Below are 25824 nucleotides of genomic sequence, written 5' to 3'. Positions count from 1 at the left end.
TTATAGCTTACTATGAAACCGAGGGTTTGTTCATTGTTGAAGGCCGTCCAATGACCGAAATCTGTGAATTTCTACGTCATTTGGTCTCTGGTGAAGAGTTATTTCATTAGCAATCAAACAATGTACCACACCTTCCTATTTTGATTTCGAGGAAAAACCCGTCAACCCTTCAGTTCTGGTTTATATTACTTCAATCAATGAAGTGTTTGTCAAAAAAAAAAGAGTGTATCGTTACGACAAAACCAGAGAATTTTGAAAGGTTTTATCCACAAAAAGTATACAGGCGTTGCTAGATCTTTGTTTATACATTATTGTGGCGAGCGTCGATGCAGATTCTGCATCTCAATTAGATTGCTTCTATCTATCACTCATGCAAAACTCATAGATACAATGTACCAGGATTGAAATTTTATATTTTAGCCAGACGCGCGTTTCGTCTACAAAAGACTCATCAGTGACGCTCTAATAAAAAAAATGTTAAAGGGTCAAATAAAGTACGAAGTTGAAGAGCACTGAGGACTAAAAAATCCTAAAAGTTTTGCCAAACAACCCACCAAACAATTCAACAAAAACAAAGCAAAAATATGTTCTCACACTAATCGAAGCTAAAACGTAGGTAGCTAGGCTGTGTCTTTTCATTGCGACACAAGTGTATATGATACACCCTGGTTTCAGAGCCAAACAGCTAAAGGAAAGGGAACCAGGCTTAAATGTAAGAGAAACCATTGATATCAAATAACTTAACATTTGAAACACAAGAAAAATTATTCTGGTGTCTTTAATTCGATTTCTGTTTTCGTTTTGTTGGTAATAGATTATTCATTACTTCCCTTTGTTAGTCTGTTATATTTCTTTACACCTTTTCTAGACACAAGCTATTTTACAGCTTGACAATCATACCACAATCATACCACAAACAGTACCAATTTTACTCTACCAGATTAGCATTTCGACTACGAATGATTATTTGTGTGCTGCTCGGGGTAATATTCTAATAAACTTAAGTCCAAATCATAATGCATTGTTGAAAATCTGCGACAAAAAGAAATCAGCCCGAACCCCGACACGGAACGAGGGCGGATTCAGCTGTACTTTGGGTCCTTTTTCGTTTTTTCAAGCTCTGCAACGTATGCATTGGGTATAGATTTTCATTTTTTTTTTGGGGGGGAGGGGGGCGAGAGCATCACGGAAGAGGTATTTATTGTCAAATTACGCATGTGGTGCAATAAAATTGGTACCGTTACGGCTATAAGAACATGATCTGAAATAAATTCCAAAATTTTACAACAGCAGATTCTAATTAAATGATATACGAATTGTGTCAATGCTACTACCAAAGTACTATATGTATAATTATACAAAACTGTTGATATCCTCGAGCCTAACAATCCAGCAGCAGAGTACACGGAGACTTACACAACCCAGCAAAATAGTCATCGGGGATGAACAGTGCTAACAGTCCAGCGGCAGAGGTATCGACACAGCGTATCAGAGATCCACATTTTTCTATGCTTCCCTTAAGACGGACATACATTTTCATTGGCAATGAACATTTAGCGAAAATACCAAATTTATCTGTGATTAAGTTAAATTTTTATTAAACATTTCTAAAAATGCCTATAATATATCACTTTGCTTCAATGAATGATTCTTGTAATGGTAGCCAACCATATAGTCTTGTATAGAACCAGTCTACAATCGGTAAAGGGAAACAACCGGGTAATAAAAAATATAAAATCGGTAAATTGCAAATCGACTGTTGACCTCTTGCTGTATTTGAAAAAAAATGCTTAATATAAGTTCACGTGTTGCTTTTCTTTTTTCTAAGGAAAGCAACTTGTTTTAAAAATGATTAATTAAGCAGAAGAATGACAATTTGGAATAAAAACCCATGTAAAATGTGTCTAATTGAGATTTTAATCTCAAAATGTAATAATAGTTTAAACAAGAAATACAAAAAAAATTGTTGGAGTTTGAAATCAAAGCAAACTTCTGAAAGACACATGATACCACATCAGTCACTATTACGTTTTAATTGAATGAAATAATGTGTTTTGACTCAATGCGTCTACTTAATGCAGATACCTGCAGTCCAAATTCAAAACCATACGGAGTTAACGATCTGATCGAATTGCAAAGTAAGTCCAATTAATCTTTCTCCTTTATTTACTTGTCAAATAACTCAAAACCAGTCATTGATAAAACGCCGATAAAACCTTACAATCCTGGTATAGCTTGATTATGTTGATATAATTGCAACTTTTTCTGTCAGCGTTAAAACCATTTTCCACGGCTGTATGGTTATATAACGATTTGTATCTAAATATCTCTAACATAGCGATGCTTTCAAATTATATTATCAATTCTGCAAAATGTTTTAATGAATGATAAAGTGAACTTGGCGACTAAATATCATATTCAACAACAAATCGAAATTATGAAAGAAGAGTTTGTTATTCAGAAACCTTTTATTAGTTATAGACGATTCACTCGATTTAAGATCACAATAAATACTTCTAAGTGGTGAATGTAGCGTACTTCCGAACACATCTAGAATAGTTAAATTTAATGTAAATGATTTGGAGACACAATTGATGCCCCCACAGACGCAAAGTGTTATTTTGAAATAACTACTAGTATAACATTAAATCACTTATTCCCCAAAAACGACAAAGGTCAACCATCTCCTAAAAGAGGGAAAAAACCTATTACCTGACAACATGCACGCCTACATTTTTCTTCACCTCAGAAGCTAACAAGACCTTTAAATAGACTTATTAAGAAGGGATATAGTTACGATACTGTTGTCAGGTCATTAAAGATTGCATATTTTGGCGTTAATATTGATTCACTTATGGGGTCTTTGCATCGGAACTAACACATTTATTATTAATAAATTGATAAGTTGTTGGCATGACACGGGTTCTGTTCTTCTCATATATGTTATGATGGTATGAAACTAAACCCCTCACGGGGAGGATTGTTCCTGATATTCATATGATGAAGACATAATTTTCAATCAGTTTAATTGAAGTCCGGAGCTGGCATGTCAGTTAACTGCTAGTAGTCTGATGTTATTTATGTATTATTGTCATTTCGTTTATTTTCTTTGGTTACATCTTCTGACATCAGACTCGGACTTCTCGTGAACTGAATTTTAATGTGCGTATTGTTATGCGTTTACTTTTCTGCATTGGCTAGAGGTATAGGGGGAGGGTTGAGATCTCACACACATGTTTAACCCCGCCGCATTTTTGTGCCTGTCCCAAGTCAGGAGCCTCTGGCCTTTGTTAGTCTTGTATTATTTAACTTTTAGTTTCTTGTGTACAATTTGGTGTTTTGTATGGTGTTCATTATCACTGAACCAGTATATATTTGTTTAGGGGCCAGCTGAAGGACGCCTCCGGGTGCGAGAATTTCTCGTTGCATTGAAGACCTGTTGATGAGCTTCTGCTGTTGTCTGCTATATGGTCGGGTTGTTGTCTCTTTGGGACATTCCCCATTTCCATTCTCAATTTTATACAATATATGTACAACCAGCCAGAAAAGTGTAAACTTCCTGTACATGCAGGAGGAGTCAGCTGGAAACGCTTCTCTTAAGCAAGTAAATACTCTAAAAAATGACAAAGTTTAACTATCTCCCCACAAGAGCAAATATTAATAAAAATCGAAACCCTGACGACATGCAAACTTTCAATATATGTACGAACAGACAGCAGAGTGAAAACTGTAGGAGGAGTTATGCGGACAGCTACATTCCCATAATAGGACGGACGGACGAAAGGACAGAAGAACGAACATACGGTAGGAGGAGTTATGCGGACAGCTATATTCCCATAATGGGACGGACGGACGGACGAAAGGACAGAAGAACGAACATACGGTAGGAGGAGTTATGCGGACAACTATATTCCCATAATGGGACGGACGGACGGACGAAAGGACAGAAGAACGAACATACGGAAGGACGAACTAGGGTAAAACAATATGCCCCAAACTTTTAGGTATGTGGAATAACTATGTATCCATAATGTACGTATGGACGGAAGGACGGACGGACGGACAGGGATAAAACAATATGCCCCAAACGTTAATGTGCGGGGGCATAAAAACAACAACAACATAACAATATTCATAATAAAACAAGCAAAGCAAAGCATAACCTGAGGTGCGTCACAATTAAACAACTGAGCTAAGCTTAGAAAAAAAAACAGATAAATTCTGCATATGAAATTTATGCATCTCTGATCTATAGAAATTGTAAATTTACCATAGTCTCTTCACTTATTGAATCAATTGAGTTGATGAATAGACTCACTTCTACCTCTGTTGGAATGTCTGTAAACGAAACAAAATGTAAATTATACAACCGTCTAACTCTGCCGATTCCGTTTCTTCATCTATTAAAGGAATCGAAGAAGACTATCAAATTCACCGATGATTGCCAGATAGTGGATTTTGAAGTAGTACTAAAGAAATAACAACTCTCTTTGGATTAAGCATTAAACTAAAACGACCTGGACTTAAAAGCCACGTGGTACTGATCACCACAAATTGGTTATATTTTCTGCACAGTTTTTGTATAGAGCGAACCCAGATATATTGAAAATTGTTAATCCCACAAAAGCTTCTGGCCCAGACCTAATAAGTCCCAAATTGTTAAAAGAAGCATCTTCTGTTTTGAAGTATCCACTATGTAAGCTATTTAACCTATCGTTAAGTACGTCTACTTTTCCAGATCAATGGAAAAGAGCAAATGTTACCCCAGTTTATAAAAATAGTAAACCGAATGACGTTAAAAACTATAGACCTATTTCCTTGTTGAGTGTAATTTCAAAGTGTATGGAACGATGTGTATATAAACATGTTTACAATCACCTTATGCGTAATAATATTTTAACGAAAAATCAATCAGGCTTTACACGGGGGGATTCAGCGGTTAATCAATTAATTAACATTTCAAATGATTTTGGGAAGGCTTTAGATAGCGGTAAAGAAATAAGGGTAGTATTCTGTGATATAAGTAAAGCGTTTGATCGAGTCTGGCATAAGGGACTGCTATTTAAACTTCAACAAGCGGGCATATCAGGTTCTTTACTAAGGTGGTTTGAAAATTATCTTACAAACAGAGTCCAGCGGGTGGTTATAAACGGTTCATGTTCCGAATGGTTACCTGTTAATGCAGGCGTCCCACAAGGGTCCATTCTAGGCCCTCTCCTTTTTTGATATTTATAAATGATATTGTAGAAGACATTCAAGCTCAAATTAAGCTATTCGCAGATGACACTTCATTATATATTATGGTTGACAATCCAACAGAAACAGCTACAATTTTAAATGACGATCTAGATAAGATTTATAATTGGTCAAAAAAATGGCTTGTGAATTTTAATGCCCAAAAAACTAAAAGTATGATAATTTCAAAAAAAGTAAATAGACCCTTTCATCCTCCATTAAATATGAATACCCAAGAGCTACAAACAGTTAGCAAACACAAACATCTAGGTGTCTTTTTTTCTAACAACGGATCCTGGAACGACCATATTGAATATATAGTTTCTAAAGCTTACAAAAGAATAAATATAATGAGAAAAATGAAAAATGTTCTTGATAGATTTTCACTTGAAAAAGTTTACATATCATTTGTTCGCCCAATTCTCGAATATGCCGATGTCGTTTGGGACTCCCAAAATCAGAATTTGATTGCTAAACTTGAAAATATCCAGCTTGACGCAGCGCGTATCGTCACGGGGGGTACTAAACTTACCGGTATAAACAATTTATATATTGAAACTCGATGGGAAAAATTATCTGAAAGACGACGCAATCATAGACTAATTCATTATCACAAAATTTTGAATAATAAAACTCCAGAGTATTTAAGAGACTTATTGCCTGATTCAGTAGGAAGTAGGCATGATCATAATACAAGACAAAGAAATAATATTACCCAAGTCAACACACGGACCCGCTTATATTCTGAATATTTCATCCCTGCAACAACAAAACTATGGAACACTCTTAACTTAAACATAAGAAAATGTGAATCTCTATCATTATTCAAAAAACAAATTAGTACCCAAAATAGTAAGGTCCCAACGTATTATTATATAGGACATCGTTTTGGTCAAATTCTTCATGCTCGCTTAAGAATGGATTCAAGTTCTTTGAATTCTCACCTTTTCGTTCGTAATTTAGTAGACTCTCCAAATTGTCGTTGTGGTGATGTAGACACAAATACTCACTTTCTGTTATCTTGTCCTATATACATTAATTTAAGACATGAACTATTAGATTCTATTTCAGTTCTTCCTGTCCAAGTAAACACAAAAACTTTGCTTTTTGGATCAACGGTACTCTCAGATGAGCAAAATAGTATTTTATTCAGTTTGGTGCAAAAATATATTATTAAAAGTAAACGTTTTAACCCTTGATGTTAATGCCTCATCGCTCAATAGGAACCCAAGCATTTCACACTGTATAAATTACAATTATTCACGTTCATTTATTATTATTTTTATTTTATTTTTCTCATGAATTTTTTTTTCTTCCTTTTTCACCTTTTTCATATTCATATATTTATTACAGAGCATGCCAGTATTTATATTTATGTATTGTTCAATAAGTGTATTATGTCTGTAAAGGGAGACAGATTTGTAAAAGCAAATTGCTTGTTTCTGAATCCCTAATATTATTTCATTGTATAATATGTTTAATGTTGATTTATCTGAATAAATATTGTTTAAACTAACCTGGGAAATTTATTTTTAGAAGAAGAAGACATTTGCGCAAGGAATAAATAGTTTTAGTATTAAGGTGGTACCCAACACTTTAACTAAAATGAATTTGGCTCATTAAATTTTCATAAAATTTTGACAAAGTATTTACTTTGACCCTTTGACAAAAATATAAAAATTTCAAAAAATTTTAGCGAACCGTTTTATCAGAAAAATTACACTGGTTATATAGCAGTTTGACAAACACTTATTTTGATCATCGAGAAGCTTAATATTCCCTAAACAACACAACGTAATTAAAACATTTAGCTGATTTTACAGAGTTATCTCCCTGTAGTGTTAGGTACCACCTTAATTCAATTTCACTACTCCATGAAGCACAGAAGACGAGTGTTCGTGTAACCAATTAAAAATCTTTAAAACGTTTAAATTTATTCTTTTTCAATTCATTAATCGTTCCGTTTCCTTATTTTTAATTCTATTTTTTTTAGTTTTCCTTCAATATATTAAGACTTCTCTGGACTTTTCCTTAACATTTCATTAAAACGTTTTGTTCATAGTATTTTTTCCCCTCTTTATTTACATATCAAATACAATTCTCTGGTCAAATTTGTTTACTATTTTTCTTTAAAATCTTCATCAAGTTTGACATTTGATTCATCCAACAAATTCCACAAGAAAAATCAAACCCTCTTTACCTTCTAAAGATTCGAACGTTTATACTCTGACAAAAATAGTATGAACATTGTTATAATAAATATTATTGAATTATGAATATAAGTTTTTTATGAAACTTATAAGATGCTTATTGTGAAGAGCATTTTTTGTCGAAAAAGAATCCGATTTCTAATGATCCCTTGCTGAACAAAGGGAATGTCTTCTATTTTTTGTTACATTTATTTTATGAATATGATGCATTGTTGCAATGTTAAAATTGTCTTTCAAACGGGAGAAATAAAAAAAATAAAAATAAACAATAAATAATCTCTTTTCGCTTTCATCTTACTTGACATTTTTTAACATATTTTAATATGTTAAAAAATGTAAAAGAGAAAAGTCTAAATTTCTTAAATTACAATTTCCGTAGTAAAACTCGCCGGACTTTAGCGATCTATTGACCTCAAAATCTCTAACTGTCAATTCTGTTCAATTGTTTCGAATTCTTTCTTATTATTTTACAAAATTCTTACTTTTTTCAAAATTAGGCGTGATTCTGTTGTCATAATCTACTAGTAAGGCTCGTATAAAATCGGTCCTGAAATAAAAAAAGAATGTTTATCTGCATGTATATTACTAGTATATAACCTACTTGTAGAGCTCGTATAAAATCGGTCCTGAAATAAATATGTTTATCAACATGTATATTATGTACAATGAGTTCTCACATAGGATGTTCTGAAATAAAGTGAAAAAATGTAAACCTTGTAAATATTTATCAAAGGTACCAGGATAATCGGTACCAGGATAATTATTTAATACGCCAGACGCGCATTTCGTCTATATTATGCCGGCTTCACACATTGGCATATAGACCGGCATGCACCAGACGTACAGAGAAAATTGGCATAGTCGGTATATGTTAGTTGCATGCACGCCAGAGGAACGCATAAGTTTGAAGTACGTCGAAATTCAAATGTATACGCTTGGTGAACGCTATAACTCCAGAACATTTTTATGCACCATAAGAATTTTCATCCAGCTCAACCGTTTGGCTAGCGTATACCTGTACGCTACACGCACGTAATACACACGCTACAAGCCCGTTGAAAACGCTACAGATAAGTTTTAGACACGTTTAGGACACGTTGTATACACTTCAAGATCGTTCGACTTTAACTGAAACGTATGCGAATGTGTTTGTAACAAAGACTCCCTAATAAAACTTCTCAGACACGCCGACAGCACGGATTATTGTCCCAGATACGACCAGGACGTGTCTCATATGTTCAAGAGATTTTTTTCATTCGTAGGATACATTTCATCTACGTTAGACAAACGCCAGGTACACGCCAATATACGTTACTTGGACGCCCGATAAACGCTTATGCCGGCGTCACACATTGGCGTATAGACCTGCATGCACCAGACGTACAGAGAAAATTGGCAAAGTCTGTATACGTTATTTGCACGCCAGAGGAACGCTAAACAATCGTTAAACGCGCGTTGCATAAGTTTGAAATACGTCGAAATCCAAAGGTACACGCTTGGTGAACGTTATAACTCCAGTATATTTTTATGCACCATAAAAATTTTCGTCCAGCTCAAGCGTTTGTCTAGTGTATACCTGTACGCTACACGCACGTAATACATACGCTACAAGCGCGTTGAAAAGGCTACAGATAAGTGTTAGACACATTTATGTTCACGTTGTGTACGCTTCAAGATCGTTCGACTTTAACTAAAACGTATGCGAGTGTGTCTGTAACAAACACTCCATAATAAAACGTCCCAGACGCGCCGACAGCACGGATTATTGTCCCAGATACGACTAGGACATGTCTAAAATATGTTCAAGAGACTTTTTTTTCATTTGTAGCATGCATTCCATCAACGTAAGACAAACGCCATGCACATGCCAACATACTTTACTTGAACGTTCGATAAACAATTAGGTACGCATCTCGTACGCACAATACACGCTTAAAGCTCACGATACAGATAGGATTGACAGGTTGAATGCATCCAAAATTACTAGCGTATTGGCAGCGTTAATGATTTTTTACCACTCCTGGTGTACGTCGGAGCTATATGCTGATATGTGACGCCGGTATTAGACTCGATCACTGACGCTCAGATCAAAATAATCATAATGCCAAACAAGTTCAAAGTTGAAGAGCATTGAGGACCAAAAATTCCAAAAAGTTGTGCCAAATACATAGATCTAAGGTAATCTATTCCTGGGATAAGAAAATCCTTAGTTTTTCGAAAAATAAAAGTTCTGTAACAGGAAATTGATAAAAATGACAATATAATTGATATTCATGTCAGCACCGAAGTGATGTTGACGTTACGAAATTTTAAAGTTATTTATTGGTTGGAATAATTCTATTGTGATGTGAGATGTAAAATATACTACGTCAACTTGATTGCCTATTGTTTGTTATAATTGTATGCATGGCGACGTAAAGAAATTTTATGTATTATGCGTCTTTTTTAAAGAATTGAATGCTTCTTTTTGTAAATTCATTGGGATGTAAAAGTGTTGACCGAAGTACATTTTGTATGAAGCGCGGAATTCATTCTAAAAATGTGCACACGGTCAACGCTTTTACAACCCTATGAAGTTACAAAAAGAAGCATTCAATACTTATAATTACATTTTTTTAGCTATGATCAAGAAAACACGAATTTTATATTGTTTTTATTTAATTCACCTGTGCACTTTATTGTGGGACCACGTGTTATCATGAATGAAAAGTTTTATTGAGTGATGCAATTGCTTACGGAATAACATGTGATGTGCAGTTAGCCAATCAGAATAAAGTATTATAATGAAACATACATCTAATGTAATTATAGTTATCTACTGTAGTAATTCAATAGTGACGTCAAGAAATTTGATGTGTTATACGTCTTTTTAGTTATCAACTGTTTGTTACTGTTTGGCAACTTCCGAAGCAAGGTTGTCGGCTCTCCGGACATTCCCGAAGTCCTGCGATTGCCGAGTTTATGAGCTTCAGTCCTTGCTTGGAAGTTGACTGTTTGGTAGAAATAATCGTGATGTTAAGAATTTGAATGTTGCGTCATAACAAAGATTAAAATCTATATAAATGAGCTTTATTGTACAGTGTGGTAATTTTCCGACTTTAAGACGCCTTGTAAATGTTAAAGTCATTTCAAAACTTTTTACAAAAGTCTATCGTGACATCATAGTACTTTATCAAACGCACCGACTGTCTATTTATTCAGTTGTTTACTTATCTTGATTTCACATAAATTAACTAAGCTATCATACCACATCTTATTTTTATAATTACTTTTTCCAATTATACTGGTTCAAAAAGATAAACTGGCTACGAATTACGGAGGGCCCAGAAAGGGTTTACACGATAGAGAATTATATACAAAAGGAGTAGAACAAAGGGCAGACAAAACAAAACAAATAGAATAGAGAAAATATACCAGACATATAAAAAAAATAGTGTATATGTACTTAAATATAATGAATAGAGAATATTGGTAAAAATTTATAAAGAATAGAGAAATGGCTTAAAAATTAAAAACACAGAATTGAAGGACCTCCCGTTCAGATTCTCTGATAACGTGTATAAAGAACCTTTGTTAGAAAAGCAAACTCTCCGAAGAATTCTTCTACTTAAGTTAAGTTGTAGAAAATTTCAGTCATCTTGTGATCAACTGTTTGTTCGACGCTTTTGCTTCATGGGGGTCTCAATAGGTTGCCTTCTTAATCTTTTTATACCATTTTTCTCTATAATAATATTCTTCTTTTATTTTGGTTTATTTTGTCCATTATCAACCATTCTTTAAAATTAAGTACTATTCCCTTTTTTCCTACTTTTTTCATATTTATTTTTGTCTGTCCTTTATTCAGTATTTTTGTCCATTATTTTCGTTTCTGTAAACCCCATTAACACTTTCCTTGACAGTGACATATTCAGAAATTTCCATAAGCGAGGGAGGAGCACTGACTAACATACGATGGGCCCGCTCCAGTGAATCACAAATTAATCAACCAAACAGGCAATGGTCATTACCGACTTTGTGCAAATTTTAGAATTATATATAACATACAAAACGTATTTATTCGACAGACTGTCACTGCAAACGCTATAGAAATAAAATTTATCAAAGATACCAGTGGGGCTTATAATTTTGTACACCAGACGGCCGTTTTGTGTACAAAAGACCCAGTAGGAACGAACAAATTAAAAGTTAAAAGGCAATATCAATTAAAGGTTGAAGGAGAACATTAAGGAGCCAAAATTCCGAAAAATTCAAACTTTATTTTACTTATATAGTTTAAGTTATTTTGATTGTGGAAGCAAATGGTTCATATGACTAGCTTTGTATGACTAAGATTGTCAAATATGACTAAGTAAGTACTCAAGAACTGATAAGGAGACGAACGTTTGTTATTCTGGAGGATCTCGACAGTGTGTTCGCGGATGAAAATCATTATTTCAATTATTGCTAGATTGGCTTATTCATATTCTTATCATTTTGGTATCAAAAAAGATTGTATTCCAGTTCATACTAAGCAAGGACTTTTTGCAGATGACTCATGCTCAAATTGTATAATTTAAATAATAATTTTGATGCACAATTACTTCAAAAAGATTATCTAGTTTTGTACAATGGGAAGAGGACTGACAAATGAATTTTATTCCTGAAAAGTGTTACGTAATACATATCTCTACAAAAAAAATAGAAGCAGTAAAAGACAGTAAATATTTAGGCCTTTACAACCAGTATAAGCCATTATGTTGACTGGGGGAACACAAATAATTAATATTTATTACTGTAGGGCAAATGAACGTTAGGGTTTCTTCGTAGAAACTTGAAAAACTGCCCACGTAAGGCTAAAAACCTTACGTACACATCACTTGTCCGTCCAGTCGTCGTATACTATGTCTGTGATCCATACAAAAAGCAACACATTACTCAGGTTGAACAGATTCAGCGTTAGGCGGCCAGATAAGTCTTTAACGATTATAAAGACAGAAAACCTGGAGCAGTCTCCAACTTGATAAATTCTTTAGAATGGGAAAGTTTACAACTTAGAAGAAAAAAGTTTACATTAACTATGCTCTATTAAATTAATTCGGGGTTAGTTGAAGTTTCAACGGACAATTTAACAATATCTGATTGACGTACAAGGGGAAACATACATCAAATAGCAACCAATAAATAAAGAATTCTACAAATTTTCATCCTAATCCTCAAACTATTTCTGAGGGGTGCAATATCTTTTTATGTTAACCTGTTTTTGCCTTTTTCAAGGTGTTGTTAACTGCTATTTGAGATAAAATTAAACTGTTAACTGTTTTCAACCCATTGTCTGTTATCTGTTCTGGTTAAATTTGCAATGTTGTGAACTGTTTTGTTTTTAAATGGGATTCCTGTTATCTGTTACTTGACACTTAAAGTGTTCACTGTTTTTGAAATAATTTGTCTCTGTGTACTCAACTGTTATTTTCAAGAATTTTAAATATTCACTCTAATCACATTAAATGTGCATTCGTCTCAACTCGGCCTATTCCGTACCCTCATCTAACGGACAGAAGGAGAGTAGCGGATTCTATCGAGGATTGCCGAATGATTAAATGGGATGTCCTTCTCTTTCTTTACGGTGTTTCCACAAAGAAGTGACATAAACAGCATATGTGTAACAGCAGTGATATTGTTTGCCTTAAATTACTGGAAAACATTTAGACTTTCCCATGGAGAAGGATCCCAATTAAAAAAAATGGCTTAAAATTATTTCCAAAAGGACAACTTTTTTCCCAAACAGTGCAGTCTCAGTGGTAATTGTGCATGAATATAAAAACACTTATTTAAACATTTTTCTACCTTAAATGACTGTATGCGCAGATTTGAGCGTCAATTTTTTTTATCATCACTGACAATAAATAAGGCAACAGTAGTATACTGCTGTTCAAAACTCATAAATCCATGGACAAAAAACAAAATCGGGATAACAAACTAAAACCGAGGGAAACGCATTAAATATAAGAGGAGAACAACGACATAACACTAAAATGTAACACACATAGACAAAATCCCACGAGAATAATATATATAACATCAAAACCAAATACATGAATTTGGGATAGATAAGTACCGTGACACGTCTTATCGCAATGTGAATTTACACTCAAAAATAAGAGAAAACAAACGACACAACGTTATAATGTAATACACACAGAAACGAACTATAATATAACAATGACCATATTCCTGACTTGGTACAGGGCATTTTTAAAGGAAAAAATGGTGGGTTGAACCTGGTTTTGTGGCATGCCAAACCTCGCACTTTTATGGCCATGTGAAATATACCATCAAAATGACAACACAGGACTACAATATAAATAAATTGGAGAACACAATTGACAAAGAATCACACGAACAACAGCCAAAAAAAGGGGAACAAGTTCAAAATTTTAATACGCCAGAAGGGTATTTGTCCACACAAGACCTATGTGTGACGCACAGATACAAAAGTTTGAAAGCCGAAACGAGTACAAAGTTGAACAGCATCGAGGACCAAAAGATCAAAAAGGTTGTGCCAAAAACGGCAAGGGTTTTCTGTTAAGTTACCAGAAAATCCCTATAATTTAGAGTAATTTATACTTTTGCAAACAGTAAATTTAATAAAATGAATATTCAAAAGATGTACAGGATAAAGCTGAAGTATTAACTAATTACAGGAAACAACTGAAATACATTTACATAACCAGACATTTGAAACACAAAAGTAGACACATCCGAATACGTTTAAACCTCTACGCCAAGTGACGTCCTATTTGAAACTGAAAAATGACGAAAAAATGATGTCATTTGAATTAGTAAAACAGAGCATCAAAAAATGAAAAATGACGTCACATAAGAATGAATAAGATAGAATTAGGATTAATTTAAGATTATATATTTGAACTAAATACTGATATTGCATTTAATAACAAAGCACATTTTAATACTTATTTATATAAAACTGAGGTAGCAATTAACTATATTATAAAACTATTTCCGGTTTGCTATAAATCTAACTTCAAACGTAAAATATCGTACTGATTACTTTGAACGAAATCAAATCTGATAAATGAAGGCGGTGATTAATTTTCTTTACCATAACACATAAATATAATAGAAAAGACGTCAACACATTTGACAAAATCCGATGAGAATTACAAATATAACATTAAACATTTAAACTAAATACATGAATTTGGGATGGATAAGTACCGTACCACGTCTTATAGTAATGCGAGTTCACACTCGGCAAAACAGTCACAATCGGGAATAAGTCACGTTTGGTAATAGAAGTGGGACATTAAAAGACGTATCGTATCCGTATCTGATACGTTGACGTATCTAAACGTATATATGGGTTTTTATTCAAGAAATTATTCACGCGCTTGAATAGTAATCGAGAAAAAGGAAACGAGATTGGGAAAAGAAAAAGGCGATGCAAATTTTTTATCTCTTTTATTTTTAATATATAAATTGTTCGTTTAATAATGTTGAATCATTGTTTAATTTATATATTATTTGTATTTACATACTTGCTTCTTGTATGTCAAAATCTGGACTTTATTATATTTATTGCCCTCAACATGTAGTCTCTACTATATTTACAGTACTAATAATACAATTATGAAAACATTGCATGGACGACAACAGAATCTATTATTTCCACTCATATGACAATCACGTGATTTTCGTGTCAATATGTTTTAAAACTTGATATTTAAATCATTAGAACTACCAGGCATGAAGTTGAATTATAAAACCAATAAATTTCACGTTAACAATATTCATGCACATACTTTAAATTTGCTTATAAAAGGGAATTGAATTATCCACATCATATGATTCGAATTGATTACTGATACCAAAAATAATAAATTTATAAATTAGCAGGTAATTCTTTTTTTCAAATATGTAGCGAAGTATACCTTCTAGGGTGCACTCGACTTAAGTGACTTAAACAAGTTTTGTTTTTGAATATAGTTGTAAATGAATTTTTGTTAACAATAAACGTTATCACAGTAAGAAGTGAGTAAAGTATGTTTTTATAATAAAAATCTCTTTTAAATTATTAAAGTCTGGAAAACTATATTTGCTACAAAGTCTCGATTTTCTGAATGAAGGTCCCCTTGTATATATGCACAATATGGCAAATCTCTATTGTACCATTGCTGTTTTGATTTTATTGCACAATTTCGTAAAACACATGGCTACAGAAGGACTCATTAATCTTAAATTGCCGACGGAGAAGGTGTGATGTTTAAATATCGAGTGTTTAGATATAAATGAGTATTCATAAATTGAAAACTATCATGCAATAAAAAGAGTGGATCAATGGGTATCAACGACAGAAAGATATCTAACAAAGAAAAACACATATTTAAACATGAACATAATCTATTTAGCAATAACATATAGATATTTTCTCAGATACGTCAGCGTATCAGAAACGGTACGATACGTCTTTAAATGTCCCACTTCTAATTAAAAGATTAGACGACATTATGACAAAACACAATCTACCATGTGGTAAAAATGTCCTTAGTTAGTAAGGGGTCTTTTTCCAAACGAGGGTTTAAAAAAGGGGTCTGCAAATTGAAGTTCCAGTCAAATTCAATTTTGGTTTATTATAATTTTCCAATTTGATAAAAAGGGTGAATATTTTCCCAATAAAAAGGGTAGAGGTAGTTTTGAAAAAAGCCAACAATATCACTGAACTGTCTTTGGAGATCTTGAGTATAGTAAATAAATCCTTGGTCGTTTTCTGAACAAAAATGTGTACTAGTTCATATAAAATAAACGTCACAAAAAAACAACCTCCGAAACATATAAATAAACCAAAATTAAAATTAAAAAACACAAGACGATGTCAGAGGTCCTGGACTTGGTACAGACGACCAAAATATAGCGGGGGTTACGTTAAACATGTTTTGTCAGATCTCAACCCTCCCCTAAACCTCTAACCAATGTAGTTCATTTCTGTCTCCTATTTATACCCATGTCAACAGGAATGGTCACTTCTGACCCAACTGAAACCCTGGTCAGTCCAAAGATTAAAATAATAAAGATGATATGGAATGTTACTATGATACTAATACCCTAATGGAGGGTACTTAAATAAACTCATCATATATACCAGGACTAAATTTAGTATATACGCCAGATGCGCGTTTCGTCTACTAAAGACTCATCAGTGACGCTCGAATCCAAAAAAGCTAAAGAGGCCAAATAAAATACGAAGTTGAAGAGCATTGAGAACCAAAATAACTAAAAGTAATTTTCAATTTTAAGGGGCTAGCTGAGAACCACCTCCGGGAGCGATATTTTCTCGCTGCGTCATATATACCAATTGGAGGCATTCAGCTGTCGTCTGCTTTTTAGTCATGTTGTTGTCTCTATGACATTTTCCCCGTTTCCATTCTCAGTTTTTATTTACATTGACCCAGAGCACCAATCTCCGGCGTAGAGTTCATATCCGTTCCACACATGTTCCGCAATACTGCACTTAATATGAGTGTAGCGTTACAAAGTATTGGACAGAACGGATATGTGATCTCTGCGCCGGAGATTGCCAGAACACCTGAATGAAGTTGTGAAAAATAATGTATCGTTTCAATTTGCAGTTCGAAAAAATAATTGAACAGTGTAGCCTGGTAGAAAAGGTCGATAAATGAGGCCTAATGGTTTTCAGATTGATGCCAAATTTGCTAGTCTATACTTCAGAAACGTAAAGATGGGCCAAAGTCTTTTTCTATATCAGCTCAGTTATTGGTACTTTGGAATGGACGTGTTATCTGCTTCATCATGTGACACCTTACAGGGTACTCTGTGATTTATACACTTGTTTTAATGATTTGCAATTTAAATAAGTATTCTATTTCAATTCTTTTTTTATAAAAGCATGTAAGCTATAAATTGTATGATTACATGGAGATGTTACTATGATTTATTAGGGACCATGCTTTTAAGAATAATAGCCAAAAACAGCAAAATTTCCTTACAATTACCAATTCAGGGGCAGCAACCCAACAACCAGTTGTCTGATTCATCTGAAAATTACAGGGCAGATACATCTTGACCTGATAAACACTTTTACTCCAAGTCAGATTTGCTCTAAATGTTTTGGTTTTTGAGTTATAAGCCAAAAACTGCATTTTACCCCTATGTTCTATTTTTAGCCATGGTGGCCATCCTAGTTGGTTGGCCGGGTCACCGGACAGATTTTTAAAACTAGATATTCCATTGATGATTGTGGCTTAGTTTGGTAAAAATTGGCCTAGTAGTTTCAGAGAAGATTTTTGTAAAAGACTACAAAATTTATAAAATATTGGTAAAAAATGACTATAAAGGGCAATAACTCCTTAAGGGGTCAACTGACCATTTTGATCATTTGACTTATTTGTAGATCTTACTTTGCTGAACATTATTGCTTTTTACAGTTTATCTCTATCTATAATAATATTCAAGATAATAACCAAAAACAGCAAAATTTCCTTACACTTACCAATTCAGGGGCAGCAACCCAACAACCAGTTGTCTGATTCATCTGAAAATTTCAGGGCAGATACATCTTGACCTGATAAACACTTTTACTCCACGTCAGATTTGCTCTAAATGCTTTGGTTTTTGAGTTATAAGCCAAAAACTGCATTTTACCCCTATGTTCTATTTTTAGCCATGGCGGATATCTTGGTTGGTTAGCCAGGTCACGCCACACATTTTTAAACTAAATACCCCAAAGATGATTGTGGACAAGTTTGGATTATTTGGCCCAATAGTTTCAGAGGAGAAGATTTTTCTAAAAGATTACTAATCTTTACGAAAAATGGTTAAAAATTGATTATAAAGGTTAATAACTCCTAAAGGGGTCAACTGACCATTTTTGTCATGTTAACTTATTTGTAAATCTTACTTTGCTGAACATTATTGCTGTTTACAGTTTATCTCTATCTATAATAATATTCAAGATAATAACCAAAAAACAGCAAAAATTCCCTAAAATTACCAATTTAGGGGCAGCAACCCAACAACGGGTTGTCGGATTCATCTGAAAATTTGAGGGCAGATAGATCTTGACCTGATAAACAATTTTATCGCTTGTCAGAGTTGCTCTAAATGCTTTGGTTTTTTGAGTTATAAGCCAAAAACTGCATTTTACCCCTATGTTCTATTTTTAGCCATGGCGGCCATCTTGGTTGGTTGGCCGGGTCAAGCCACACATTTTTTAAACTAGATACCCCAAAGATGATTGTGGCCAAGTTAAGTTTAATTTGGCCCAGTAGTTTCAGAGAAGATTTTTGTAAAAGTTAACGACGACGGACGACGGACGACGGACGCCAAGTGGGCCAGGTGAGTTAAAAAATCAACCAGCCCATCACCTCCTTTCCTGAAATAAAATCGCCGCTCCAACATTACCTGTACAAATATCAAAACAATACAGTCATATGTTCATTGAAAGCACAAAGTAATCGGGTTATAATATCAAAAGTAACTAACTTAGTATATGTTTTCCTGTAATATCACTAAAACAATGATTATTGTAAATAGTTGCGAAGGTCAGACAAGCTTTTAGAAAATCTTAATAAATGAAAAGCACTTACCTTGTTTGACAAAATACGTCATTGATGGTAAGTAAGGAAAGTATGGGAAGCAGTAACGTCAACCTCATCTTATGTCTGTAATATAAAAAGGAAAGTATGGGAAGCAGTAACGTCAATCTCATCTTATGTCTGTAATATAAAAAGGAAAGTATTGGAAACAGTAACGTCAATCTCATCTTATGTCTGTAATATAAAAAGGAAAGTATGGGAAGCAGTAACATCAATCTCATCTTATGTCTGTTATATAGATAGGAAAGTATGGAAAGCAGTAACGTCAACCTCATCTTATGTCTGTTATATAAAAAGGAAAGTATTGGAAGCAGTAACGTCAATCTCATCTTATGTCTGTAATATAAAAAGTAAAGTATGGAAAGAAGTAACGTCAATCTCATCTTATGCCTGTAAAATGATTTGGAGTAAAAACTATTAAGTAATTCATTAAATATTTGAAAATAAGAGATTCACCTACATATTCCAAATGAATAATTCGAGTGAGTTATAAACTAAATATTTCGAATAAGGTGTTTGTGATAACTTGATTGTTGTCTTATGAATGTTCAGTTGCAATTAGTTTAAATTTACTTCGGACGAGAACAAATGACAACAACAATTACAATACGTAAATATGTCAGATGGGATGACCTTAATGGAAACTTGAACTGCCACCGTAATATATTGGTGTAAAGTAAAAAAAAAAACTCAAAGATACCAGTCAATATTTTTGTGAACCGGACGTGCTTTTTGTCAACAAAAGACACACTCGAATAAAAAATAAAATAAAAGGCCAAATAAAGGAGGGAGTTGAAGAGCACTGAGGCCAAAAGTTTCCGAAAGGTTTTACAACTATGGTAATCTGTTCTATCAAGTAATTTATATGTTTTGAAATATTGCTTGCAACAGGAAAGCTACGGTCAGCTTAATTAAAGAGTTGTTGTCAGGTTTTTTTTTTTTTAATTGTGCAATGGAACTCAACCTACACCAGATATCGTATTTAACGTCCAAAATTTCGGACGGATGTGGCAGCAAATGTATAAAACACGGAGACTAACTTTAGCAAGGAGCCTACTTCCGGGAGTGCAAGAGGCCTACTTCCGAGAGTGATTTAGTCACCCGTATGTGAATTGCCAAAACATAATTTAAGGAGACACACTATAACCTATTTTATACAGTATTACATAATCGTGTTTAAGAGAGCTAAAATAAAACAAAAAATCCCGCCATCTTTCATATATTGTTATTGGGTTAATGTAGCTCATTCTTCTTTCTATTTTTTATGGATCAAATGTTTTTTGTTTATTTGTGACTTGCAAATCCTTGTTTTATTCCCTTCATGTCTACTTGAGAAAAAAACAACTATTAATCTATAAAGATCCCTCTTTCATAAATCTGCAATATTTCGGTTACATAGTAATTTCGAATAAAATCGTTTCTGCAAGTACAGGAGCACTGACTTATAAAACTTATTTTACATGTACCCATGGGAATATAAAATAACCGAGCTTTCAATTGTAAGGATCGTTTCATTTTGTAGCGGAACAAACAAGTGTATTGCCTCTAATTATTATCTGATTTCCATCGCCAGTAACATGACCCGGTTGTATTAATGGATTTATGTCGTTATCAAAAATCAAAATGACTATTAAGTTACAGAAATCATTTTTGAGGGTCTTATTGTGATTAACAGGCAACGAATAATGAGCAAAACAATAAAGAAAAGATGAAAATGGACAAAAATATAGAGAATCGTGGAATGCTTGAATACAAGGAGTAGAGAATAATGAGGTGAAAAAAAGATAAAAAAAAATGGTGAAAGATTAGAAGAAATAAATTTGCGTATTATTATATTAAAGAAAACATACCCCATATTGACCCTCAATATCTGATTCGAAAACAAAATAATGTTATTTTTATCTGAGCATCACTTAGAACATGTTAAAATAATTATCTGTAGACTAGTTTAAAAAAAAGATTTTTAACAATATTTCCCGAGGATATAATTTGTCACCATATTATACATGTTATAGTCAATACCAAAGGCATTTTTATCTTTTGTGTTCTAAAATGGACCATTAGTGGATCCGTTTTTATTCTGTTAAAAGTATTCCAACATGACAATAATTATAATGCTTTTATATGTGGCAAAATCAGGAAGCGATTACCAAATATAAGTGGATCATAAATATTTTACTCTAGTAAGGAAAAATAATAGCATTGAAATAGTTGAGAATAAATGGTTATAAATAACCCAAAAGGAAATATTGAACAAGACGAACCACTAAGTATGTTTTAGAACTATACGAGTTGTAGGGTCAACGACAATGAAATAAACCAAACCACATCCAAAATACAAGCGTTTGATGAATGGATCCACCTTTTTTAAAATCATTTTAAGTCAAATGTTGATAGTTTTAGATTTTTTTGCCCCTCTTTTTTATGTGTACTTGCTAATTGTTATCAAAATGTTTACGAATAAAATTACTACTAAAAAACAAATAAAAAAAGTTATCAATGAAGGAACTGTCTATTTTAAAGTCCTTAACACAGCACTGGAATGTTAACTCGTTAAGTATTATATATACCACGCTATTTACGAGTTTACATATTTAAACGACGAACCAAACAAATCGAAGTGTTTAACGACCTTGTCTGGCTATACAGCCCTCGCACGGTCGGCTCGGTGCCCGAAGGCGTTTGGTGAGCATTTAAATAATTTTTGCCGGCATCGGTCAGGAACAGGTGGTGGTCGCCATTTTGGAGGTCGCCATCTTGGTTTTGTGAGCTGTTCTGGTTTGGTTTGTTTACTATTTTGATGTTATTCTTCACAACGGCTGCTTTCAGGGCCAGTTTGGTCAGTTTGGTCAGCTTGGCAGCCCGCTAACCTCGATGATGGAGTACTGGTAGATGAGTCGTGGACGTAGTTCTAAAGATGACAGGAAGCGTTATCAGGACCAAAGCCGTGAGGCAGTGAAATGAAGGTCAATCACCCAACACCTAGGATACAGCCCTCGGACGTTAATCGGCATAACACCCCCATGATACAATGGTTTTGGAGTGCATGTTAACGCGGGTACGCCAACTACTACGTCTACTGTACGGCTTGGATTGGTTTCTGTTATCTTAAGTAGTAAGTCGTTGATCATCTAACTGTAAACCCTCATCGAAGATAGCGGGTAAAGGAGAGCTGGCCAAGCACGTTCGTTTAGCTGTAATGACTAAGACGTGACTGGATTGAGTTCGTTTAGATATGTTAATGAGTAAGGCGTGGCGTATAAGTTTTGTAACATCAATTAATAGATGCCTGGTGATTTTTTATCCAATAAAAAAACAGTGGGAGTGTCGTTCTAGTCCATGCATGCACTGCTTAGCGCGCGCACGCGAAAACCGATCTAGTTGGGAATACGGCACATCAGATATGACAAAAAGTTATATTTCTGAATTGAGCGACTCGGGTTCCTCTAAGGCACATACCATTTGATTTTTTGGAGGGCCTGTGAATTTTTAGAACAAATTATTCAGGCTCTGCTTGATTTGTCATAAAAAAAATCTTTAAAACAAAAGATTTTCCCCAACAAAATTGCATTGCATGTATTACATAAAAATATCCCGGCTCAGACAGGGCCCCTCCCCCCCCCCCACCCCGAGTCTTAGGAGGTGTGTCATAAATTTCGTTGAAATTATTAAGTCAGTGACGGAAAGTAGAAATCCTATTTGTAAAACAAACAAAACCCTTGTCCTCGTGCATTTAATAAACTGTCAATCACATGGAGACGTAAATATCGGATTAAACAACGGTCCAAGCTCCGCCTTTCTACATGAAGTTGCAAGGACAAAGTACGCCATGATTGTTTTTAATGGAATAACATATCAATCTTTATATTAAACCATGTTTTTTTTCAAAAATCGAACTTTTAAGCAGATTATCACGGAAAAACTTCAAAGGAAAAATGCCGTACTATGTTACAAATTTCATATATTCCTATCAGTTTTATATAAAAAAAAAAAGTTAACCGGGGGATGATCCAGCCATTTCAAAAAGGGGGTTCCCACTATATGCTCCCATTCATATGCATTGGTCGTAATAAAAGGGGGATTTCAACACCCGGACCCGCCTCCCCTTGATCCGCCACTGAGTAGATTAGAAATACTTTGATATAAATTTAACGCCTACTTTTGCAATTATCACGCAATAATATCAAAGAATGCAAGTAGCTAACAATTCTACAAATAGTTTGAAATTTGCACATCATATATCGTTTCTAAATTGATATAATTGTATTAATGGTTACTTATCGAAGTTACAATTTGACGGTGACAAAGTACTAATCACGCTAGAGGCCAGACACATGCCAGCATTTCTTTCAAATTATACCAGTATGTATCAGCTTTTCCTGATTAGCGGTTTATCAATTTCCTAATTATTTTAAAGTACATATGGATTCAACTCCCGACCAAGGGAAGGTGTTGTATACGAACAAATTGGGGAAAGTAATCATACAAAATATTATGTTGACAATTAATTTCCAGTACATTGTTGATCAAGTGGTGGTGTGCACCTTTTTGGCGTAAGCCCCCCCCCCCCCCCCCCCCCCTTATTCACGTTATAATTGTGTAGTGTAATTCTTTATTGAGACTCGGTTTTTAATGTTGTTAACAAGACTTTTGCTTTATTCTTTTTATTTTTTTAGGGAGTATGAGAAACAGGGGCGGATCCAGGATTTTGGAAAGTGGAGGCGAAGGTTTGATAGATCGGCGAGCGGAGCGATGAGAAAAAAATTTTGGGACCTTTTCGGGGCTAAAAACATAAAATAAGTGTAATATGCACTTTTCAAACGGTTATTGGCGTGGGGCATGTATATTTTGTAGTTGCTGTAAAGTGTAAGGGTTGGATATTTTCTATGCTGTATTTTCTCTTTTAATTGTCTGTCATAAAATGATAGTATGGATATAAAGCTATGAACTGATAAATTTGATGTGGGACTTGTCAATAGAAAATAGACCTGGAAAATTCTGCTGTTTTGTTGTAAGTTAACTTCACAGATTTCTTGTTGTCAACAAGATATACACCGGGGTATTCAATGAAATTTACAATACGGCCGCGGCACAAGTTAATAAAGACAAACAAGCAATTTCTTATCCAAATGTTTGGTTGATATATTTCACCCAACAAAATTAAGGGAAGTGAGGGGTTCCAAATCAATCAAAGGCTAAGAATGAGTCTGAAATGACAACGAATTTATGAATGACGGTCGACAAATGGAGACATAAAGGCCACACCCATTAGGCAGGTTGCAGTATGGTGTTGAAAAAATTTAAAATATCAGTTCGGCGAAACAGACATTCCGTTCAGACATGCAAACCTCTGCCACCAAAAAAATGCCCGTTTTTATTCATCATGTTTATTTCATGCTAAATAATTTTGTTGGAACTTTTTGTTTCAAATAGCAAAAACAGTGGACATGATTATTGTTGTCAATCCAGATACAGCCAGAATTTTTCTTTAAACTATCGATTTTTGATTAGTCTAGATGAGAGGGTGACATTCAAAAAAATTGCAATGTGATAGAGTAAATTAGCACCCTCGTATCAGCCAATCAAAATACATTGTCTTACATTTTAACGTGAAGTATAATAAAATACGTTATAAACTGGTAAATATTGTCTCAGTGTAGGGTGATATTATAAGTTATAAGGTTCGCTACTGATCCCCTACAGATCCATAGAGAGTTAGTAAAATCCATAGGAGGTGAGGCCGGAGTCCGAGTCCCATGTATGGATTTTATTCACCCTCTATGGATCCGTAGGGGGTCAGTAGTTAATCTATCGCACGCTAGACTTTTTCTGCTGCGTTTTGATGATAAATAAACAATGAAACACAACACCATTAATAGATAATGTTACCATTAACGCACATATATTTGCCATATTCATTAACATTATCCATGGCATACATGTATGATTTGTTATTCCACCCTTGTATATTTTGTTTTTGTTTTTTCTAGACCATTTAGAGTTTTAATTAATTGCTTACCATTTCTAATTCAGTTTTGATTTCAATAATAGTTATCAAAAGTACCAGGATTATAATTTTATACGCCAGACAATTAGCCAAAACGAAATTTTGGTTTCTCATATTTTAATATTTAATATAAATATAGAATAAGGAGGTACGATTGTCAATGAGATACTAAGTAACTATCTACAAATTAAATGTATTTCTCTTATAGAATGAAATTCAAAACAGTGTGGCTGTGGCCATTGATTGACACATTAAATTCATCCATTGACTGGGACAATTTACGTTACGTTTGTCTGTAACGACCACTGTTCACGACGTACCTACGATAGACATTTAAACTGTGGGGTCACCAAAGGTTTCTTAACGCCTTTAATTATAAAATAATTCGAAAAATTAATCAGGAATAACCTTTATGTTTTGATTTATATAATTGATATAAATCAAAACATCGTGTTATTTCTGATTAATTTTTCGAATTACTTTATTAGGGGGTTGAGAACCTTTAGTGACCCCATAGTTTACGTGTCTTTAAAAAGTACATAGTGAGCAGTGGTCGTTACATACAAATGTTCACCTAAATTGTCCCAGTCAATGGATGAATTTAATGTGTCAATCAATGGCCACAGCCATACTGTTTTGAATTTCATTCTAATACTTTAACATGTAGTTACACAGTGTGCAATTGTCCTAAAACGAGAATTTGATTGACCCGAAAAATTCCGTATTAAGACAATTGCACACTGTGTAACGAATTTATCCTGAT

The 25824-nt window shown here is 33.9% G+C and overlaps 1 protein-coding gene across 3 annotated transcripts in view; it reads right to left on the bottom strand.

The window, feature by feature from the left end:
- LOC143084012 (glycine receptor subunit alpha-2-like) overlaps positions 1-25824 on the bottom strand; it is a 55566-nt gene that overhangs the window by 14248 nt on the left and 15494 nt on the right. For all 3 annotated transcript variants that reach the window (XM_076260424.1, XM_076260425.1, XM_076260426.1), the window contains exons 2-4: positions 19046-19120; positions 7928-7992; positions 4271-4338 (exon numbers count right to left, since the gene is read on the bottom strand). In XM_076260424.1, coding sequence (XP_076116539.1) covers positions 4271-4338; positions 7928-7992; positions 19046-19113 — 201 coding nt within the window. In that variant the 5' untranslated portion in view covers positions 19114-19120. The remainder of the gene's footprint in view (positions 1-4270; positions 4339-7927; positions 7993-19045; positions 19121-25824) is intronic.

This window comes from Mytilus galloprovincialis, chromosome 7 (assembly GCF_965363235.1).
Source record: "Mytilus galloprovincialis chromosome 7, xbMytGall1.hap1.1, whole genome shotgun sequence".
NCBI lineage: Eukaryota > Metazoa > Mollusca > Bivalvia > Mytilida > Mytilidae > Mytilus > Mytilus galloprovincialis.
The sequence above is the reverse complement of the archived record's forward strand: the minus strand, read 5'-3'. Positions and strand labels throughout refer to the sequence as shown.